Genomic DNA, 7,017 nt, shown 5'->3' with positions numbered 1-7,017 from the left:
TGAAATTATTTTGATAATGTGTTGATTTTTGTTACATATAGATCAACATTTGGCTAGGAGAAACTCTATGCTTGGAGTCTTTGAGAAGCAAAAAGAGAGGTGAACATTTTTGCACTTTCAAAATTTCTATGTTTTCAAGTTATTTAAATACATATTCAAATACAATACATATTTTTTAATACCCTTTTCTAACATTTTTTGTCCAATGTTACATTTTTTTTATATGTCTGAACGCCTACTTAACCTCTCAAATCTAGTTTATCATAACATTAAAAACTTTTATCGAAAATTAATCTGAACTTCACTGAATGATAGTTTGATAAGATGATGAAAAGTAGTTTTGTATGAAAATATAAAGGGCAATCTTTACCAAAAAGAATTAAGAGAAGTTGGGTTGTTCCTTAAAGAGAGTACTTAATTAAATTATATGTCTGCAAAGCCAAGAAGAATAAATAAAAGAATGAAATAAAGAATTTAATATGATTAGTGTATTTATGTGTGTTTTAGGGTCAAAACGTTGGTTAGGTTTCCTCTCCTTTTAGGTGAGCTACTTCGTTTCAAACCTTTTCCTTTAGAACTTTGAAAAAATGTAATCTTTTGCCCTTTTATAAATTTTTTTTTTGACAATAGCTCTCTTATTATTTAAAAGAGAATTTTTTTTTAGATTTCTTATGTGTAAATAATGAAAATATCTCATATGTTAAAATTGAAGATTTCTAGTAAGAAAAACATCAAAATTTAAAATGTATAAAAAAAAGTTGACAAACATATGTAACGTCTATATTAATTCGATTAATGCTTTAAATAATGAAAATACCCATCGATTGATTTTTGTGTTGATTTTATTTATTAGGCTTTGTGGTGGCTCGGAAAATGGCTTGAGAATTGCACTTTTGACTATTAACTACAATGGAATGGTTGCAAATTTCAATGTCTCCAATGACAAGGTTTTCATCAATCAAATGTTATTGATTCATGATCTATTTTCTCTCAATTATTAATTGGCTTCATGTAATTGTAATTTTTGAATAATTGTTCTGCATGTAGGCGAATGAAATTCTAAAGTTTGCAAAAATGTCAATAACTAATGAAGTCTTTTCGTCAAACAATGGAGGTTAAATATTTTTCTTTTTCTTTTTCTTTTCCTATGAAAATTAAATTTGTATAATATTTTGTTCATTTTCAATTTATTTCAATGTGTTGGTTTTTGTTGCATGTAGATCTACCATTGCCGAAGATAAACTCCTCGCTTAGATTCTTCGAGAAGCCACAAATAAGGTAAAAAAGTTTCTACTCTCATTTTTCTAAATTTTTTTCAAACTGAATAAATACATATCTAAATACAATTTCGTACTTCCTAATACCCCTTATAAGTTTTGTTTTGTCAAATATCACCCTTATTTTTTAATGTGGAAACGCCTACTTAGCCTTTCAATTCAGTTTATCATAAGCTTCACTTTTAAAAAATTAAAAAGATATTAATTATTTTTCTCGAAATTAATATTAACTTCAATAAATGATCAATTAGTTTGACGAGAAGATATAGAAGATAATCTTAAGAGATTTAAAGATAATCTTTTTAACAAAAACATATAGAAGATAATTTTAAGAGATTTAAAGATAATCTTTTTAACAAACAAAATTCAACTAATATTTGTGTTGATTGTATTAATCAGGCTTGATTGTGGCTTAAAAAATGGCATAAAAAATTTTCCCATGAATTTTTCCTATGACGGAAAGACGGCTAGTCTCGATGCTTCTATGGATAAGGTTTGTATTAATAAAATGTTATTCATTCCTAATTGGTTTCGTTTCATTGTTAAATTAATGAAACATATTGTGATTTTCAAATTATTTATCATATACGTAGGCAGCAAATATTCTAGCGTTTGCAGAAAGGTCAAAATTTAATGATGTATTTCCATCCGGAAAAAAAATCTCTGTGGAAACATTAACTGGAGGTTAAACAATTTTCTTTTCCTTCTATTTGAAAATTAATTTGGTTAATATTTTTGCTCATCATGAATTATTTTGATAATGTGTTGATTTTTGTTACATATAGATCAACATTTGGCTAGGAGAAACTCTATGATTGGAGTCTCAGAGAAGCAAAAAGAGAGGTGAACTTTTTTGCACTTTCAAAATTTATATGTTTTCAAGTTATTTAAATACATATTCAAATACAATACATATTTTTTAATACCCTTTTCTAACAATTTTTGTCCAATATTACTTTTTTTTTATATGTCCGAACGCCTACTTAACCTCTCAAATCTAGTTTATTATAACATTAAAAAAAATTTCCAAAATTAATCTGAACTTCAATAAATGATATTTTGAAAAGATGAAGAGTATTTTTGTATGAAAATATAACGGGCAATCTTTACCAAAAAGAATTAAGAGAAGTTGGATTGTTCCTTAAAGAGAGTACTTAATTAAATTATATGTCTGCAAAGCCAAGAAGAATAAATACAAGAATGAAATAAAGAATTTATCATGATTAGTGTATTTATGTGTTTTTTAAGGATCTAAAACGTTGATTAGGGTTTCGCTCCTTTTAGGTGAGATACTTCGTTTCAAACATTTCCCTCTAGAACTTTGAAGAAATGTAATCTTTTGCCCTTTTATAATTTATTTTTTAATAATAGAGCTCGAATTATTTAAAAGAAAATATTTTTTTAGATTTCTTATGTGAAAAAAATGGAAATATCTCATATGTTAAAAATGAAGATTTCTAGTAAAAAGAACATCAAAATTTAAAAAATATATAAAAAAGTTGACAAACATATATAACGTTTGTATTACTCGACTAATGCTTTAGATAATGAAAATATCAATCGATTGATTTTTGTGTTGATTTTATTTATTAGGCTTTGTGGTGGCTCGGAAAATGGCTTGAGAATTGCACTTTTGACTATTCGCTACAACGGAATCTTTGCAAATTTCAACGTCTCCAATGACAAGGTTTTCATCAATCAAATGTTATTGATCCATGATCTATTTTCGCTCAATTGTTAATTGGCTTTCATGTAATTGTAATTTTTGAATATTTGTTCTGCATGTAGGCGAATGAAATTCTAAAGTTTGCAAAAATGTCAATAACTAATGATGTCTTGTCGTCAAACAGTGGAGGTTAAACATTTTTCTTTTCCTTTTCCTTTTCCTTTTCCTTTTCCTTTTCCTATGAAAATTAAATTTGTATAAAATTTTGTTCATTTTCAATTTATTTCAATGTGTTGGTTTTTGTTGCATGTAGATCTACCATTGCCGAAGATAAACTCCTCGCTTAGAATCTTCGAGAAGCCACAAATAAGGTAAAAAGGTTTCTACTCTCATTTTTCTAATTTTTTTTCAAATTGATTAAATACATATTTAAATACAATTTCGTACTTCCTAATACCCCTTATAAGTTTTGTTTTGTCAAATATCACCCTTATTTTTTAATGTGGAAACGCTTACTTAGCCTTTCAATTTAGTTTATCATAAGCTTCACTTTTAAAAAATTAAAAAGATATTAATTATTTTTCTCAAAATTAATCTTAACTTCAATAAATGATCAATTAGTTTGACGAAAAGATATAGAAGATAATTTTAAGAGATTTAAAGATAATCTTTATAACAAACAAAATCCATTTTAGTTGAAATAGATAATATTATTTTATATTAAAACTGTGTATATAGTTACATTAGTCTTAACGTGCCTATGCACTATTAGTAGTAGCCTTCATTACACAAACATTTTCAAAGCTAATAGGGATATGTAAATATCAATTATAACATGATAAATAGGATAATTATCATAATACTTCAATGGAATTTGTTTCAATTTCAACATGAACAAGGTTCTGATAAATAGGATAATTATCATAATAATGTATTTTTTTAGTACTCTCCCTAGAAGTATGAGGAAAAGTGATTTCTTGCCTTTTTATGATTTTGATTTTTTGATAAAGTTCTTTTATAATTTGAACAGAATAATTTATTTATTTTCAGATCTATTATGTGTAAGAAAATTGAAAATCTCTTACTTGTTAAATTATATATATGAAAATCTCTCGTAAAAAAATAACAGTATTTTTTAAGCAAATGCAATGACTACATTGCCTTGGTTAATGCTTTGGATAGCGAAAATATCCATAGATTAATCTTTGTGTTGATTGTGTTGATGAGGCTTGATTGTGACTCGGAAAATGGCATTAAAGTTGCACCCTTGACTATTTTCTATGATGGGAAGATTGCGGTTTATGATGTCTCCACTGAGAAGGTTTTGATTAATTAAATGACATTCTGATTAGTTTTGTTTCACTGTTGAATTGATTACACATAATTGTGAATTTTGAATTATTTGTTGTAAATGTAGGCGGCAAATATTCTAAAGTTTATAGAAAGGGATGCATTTTCATCTAAAAATCAATTTTCCGTGGGATCATTAAGTGGAGGTTAAACAATTTTCTTTTCCTTCTCATTTAAAAATTAAATTTGATTAATATTTTGTTGATTTTCAAATTATTTTAACGATGTGTTGATTTTTGTTGCATATAGATCTAGACATGGCAAGGAGAAACTTTATGCTTGGAGTTTTGGAGAATCAAAAAGAGAGGTGATTTTTTATGTCGGAATGCCTACTTAACCTCTCAAATCTAGTTTACCATAACCTTCAATTTTTTCCTCAAATTATTGATCCTAACCTCAAAAATAAGTAAATAGTTTGAAAAGACATAGAGTAATTTGTATGAGAATATAAAAGGTAATCTTTACCAAAAAAGAGTTAAGAGAACTGTTGTTACTTCATGAGAATACTTAATTAAATTATATTTTCAATTAGGAATTAACTTCTCCCTCTAGAAGAATATTAAATAAAGGAAAGAAATGAATAATTTATCATGATCAGTGTATTAATGTTTCTTTTTAGTTCTCCCAGTAAAAGTTCGGGGAAATGCATTTTCTTGCTCTTTTATAAAATAAAAAATAAATAAAATTGGCAGTAGCAGTCTTATAATTTATAAGAAGAAAATATTTTTTTAGATTTCTTATGTGTGAAAAATAAAAATCTCTTATATGTTAAAAATGAACATTTCTAGAATTTTAAAAAATATATAAGAAAGTTGGCAAACATATAATGTTAATGCTTTCAATAATGAAAATACTCATCGATTGATCTTTGAATTGATTTTATTAATTAGGTTTTGCCCTTCGAGATTCGGCATGAAAATTGCGCCTCTGACTATTTTCTACAATGAAAAAGTTACAGTTTTCGAAGTCTTCAGTGAAAAGGTTTTTATCAATCAACTGTCATTGCTCCTTGAATTATTTCCTTTACTTTTGAATTGGTTATATATAACTGTGATTTCTGAATTATATATTATGTTCGTAGGTGGATGGAGTTCTAAAGTTCGCAGAATCGTCAAAACAGCCATTGTTTGTGAAAACCTTAAGCGAAGGTTAAACATTTCTTCCTTCTCCTTGTAATTTAAATTTGATTAATGTTTTGTTCATCTTTGAATTATTTTAATATGTTGGTCTTTGTTACATGTAGATGTACCATTGGCAACAAGAAAATCATCAGTTAAATTCTTGGAAAAGCGAAAAGAGAGGTTGGTATTCATCTATTTTTTTTTTTAAAAGTTAAATGCATATATAAACGTAATATCATACTTTCAAATATTCCTTCCAATATTTTTCTATTTTCAAATATCAATTTTGTTTTGTGTCTGTGTAGACCTAGTTAAACTTTTTAAGTTATAACTTCATTTTAGAAAATTAAGAAGGTGAATTATTAGTTACTCTTCTCAAATTGATCTTTAAGTTCAACAAATGATCAAATAGTAAACCTAAAAAGAATATATCTTCACAATCAAGTTTGAATAGAAGAAAATTATCTGTCTTTTTCAGATCTTTTATATATAAAAATAATGAAAGTATCTTAGGTATAAAAAATGAAAATTTCCAAATTAAGAAGAACTAGAAAATGGTTCTTCCCTCTAGTCTATTATGACTGTTTTTATAACTTTTAAATTTTGAATGCTCTTTGTAATATATGTCAATTTGAAAAATCCATACAACATTAATTATTATATTTTAATAAACTTTGAGTGCTCTTTCTCTACAACTTTCTAAGGCATAGTAACATATTTTAATTTTTCTTTTCATACATATTTGTATTATCCTTCTAATTCATATATTACTACTACTATATATATATTACATTTCTTCACATTAAGAAGACTACCAATATAATTAATAACTACATTACTAATTTTGCATAACTTGTTTCTAAACTGGATAATCATTTATGTTTTGCAGGATGACTATGGTGTCACCTTATGGTATTCCCCATGTTGACCCTGGAAACAAGAATTAGCAGAAGATGTTAATGGTATACATATATCATATATGTATGTCATTTTTGTATGTTAATGGAAAATATTGAGGATTTGGTTGTTATTTTACTAGACTTTATCATGTTGCTAAGATGTTAACTTTGCCAGTCAAAACTATAATATAAAACCTGCATTTTGTATTATTTTGTGTGAAAAATTTGTTTGGTTTTGTACATTGGTTTTAAAATAATGTGTGGGTTTTTATTCACAACAGGTGGTGGCGCAGTTGGCTAGCGCGTAGGTCTCATAGCTTCTGAGTAATCCTGAGGTCGAGCCTCTCTCACCCCATTCTATTTTTCCATTTGCCTTGTTTTAGGTATACTAATCCTTGTATTAGGGGAGATCACTCGCTAATGCGGGATGGTTTGGTTACTAATGCTAGCATTGGACATTGCATCCTTTGGGTGTGGGCCCTTCTCCGAACTCTGCTAATGCGGAAGGGTTTGGTTACTAATGCTTGTATTAGGGTAGACTGTTCATATTACATCTTTAGGGGTGTGGCCCTTCTTCGAACTCTGCTAGTGTGGGATGTTTCTATTTTTCCATTTGCCTTATCTTAGGTATAATCTCTCATAGTAATGCTTGAATTAGGTAGACTGTTCAAACTACACCTTTTGGGTGTGGCTTGTATTAGGGT

General features: G+C 27.3%; 2 protein-coding genes across 2 annotated transcripts in view; both read left to right on the top strand.

Moving 5' to 3' along the window:
• The window catches only part of LOC107057770 (uncharacterized), a 2,763-nt gene extending 797 nt beyond the window's left edge, over positions 1-1,966 (top strand). The window contains exons 3-8 of the mRNA XM_015302728.1: positions 42-99; positions 854-947; positions 1,048-1,114; positions 1,221-1,278; positions 1,677-1,770; positions 1,871-1,966. Of these exons, the coding sequence (XP_015158214.1) occupies positions 42-99; positions 854-947; positions 1,048-1,114; positions 1,221-1,278; positions 1,677-1,770; positions 1,871-1,966 (467 nt within the window). The remainder of the gene's footprint in view (positions 1-41; positions 100-853; positions 948-1,047; positions 1,115-1,220; positions 1,279-1,676; positions 1,771-1,870) is intronic.
• A 1,104-nt stretch (positions 1,967-3,070) lies between these two features.
• On the top strand, positions 3,071-6,412 carry LOC102604915 (protein TIFY 3A-like). Its single transcript, XM_015302731.1, has 9 exons — positions 3,071-3,132; positions 3,257-3,314; positions 4,171-4,264; positions 4,361-4,439; positions 4,543-4,600; positions 5,184-5,274; positions 5,375-5,441; positions 5,537-5,594; positions 6,304-6,412. Exons 1-9 carry the CDS (start codon positions 3,093-3,095, stop codon positions 6,359-6,361), a joined length of 603 nt encoding a protein of 200 aa, XP_015158217.1. The 5' UTR covers positions 3,071-3,092; the 3' UTR covers positions 6,362-6,412.
• The last annotated feature ends 605 nt before the right edge of the window (positions 6,413-7,017 follow it).

This window comes from Solanum tuberosum, unplaced genomic scaffold (assembly GCF_000226075.1).
Source record: "Solanum tuberosum cultivar DM 1-3 516 R44 unplaced genomic scaffold, SolTub_3.0 scf00375, whole genome shotgun sequence".
In the NCBI taxonomy this organism is placed as follows: domain Eukaryota; kingdom Viridiplantae; phylum Streptophyta; class Magnoliopsida; order Solanales; family Solanaceae; genus Solanum; species Solanum tuberosum.
Note: the sequence above shows the minus strand (reverse complement) of the source record. Positions and strands in the feature narration are given on the sequence as shown.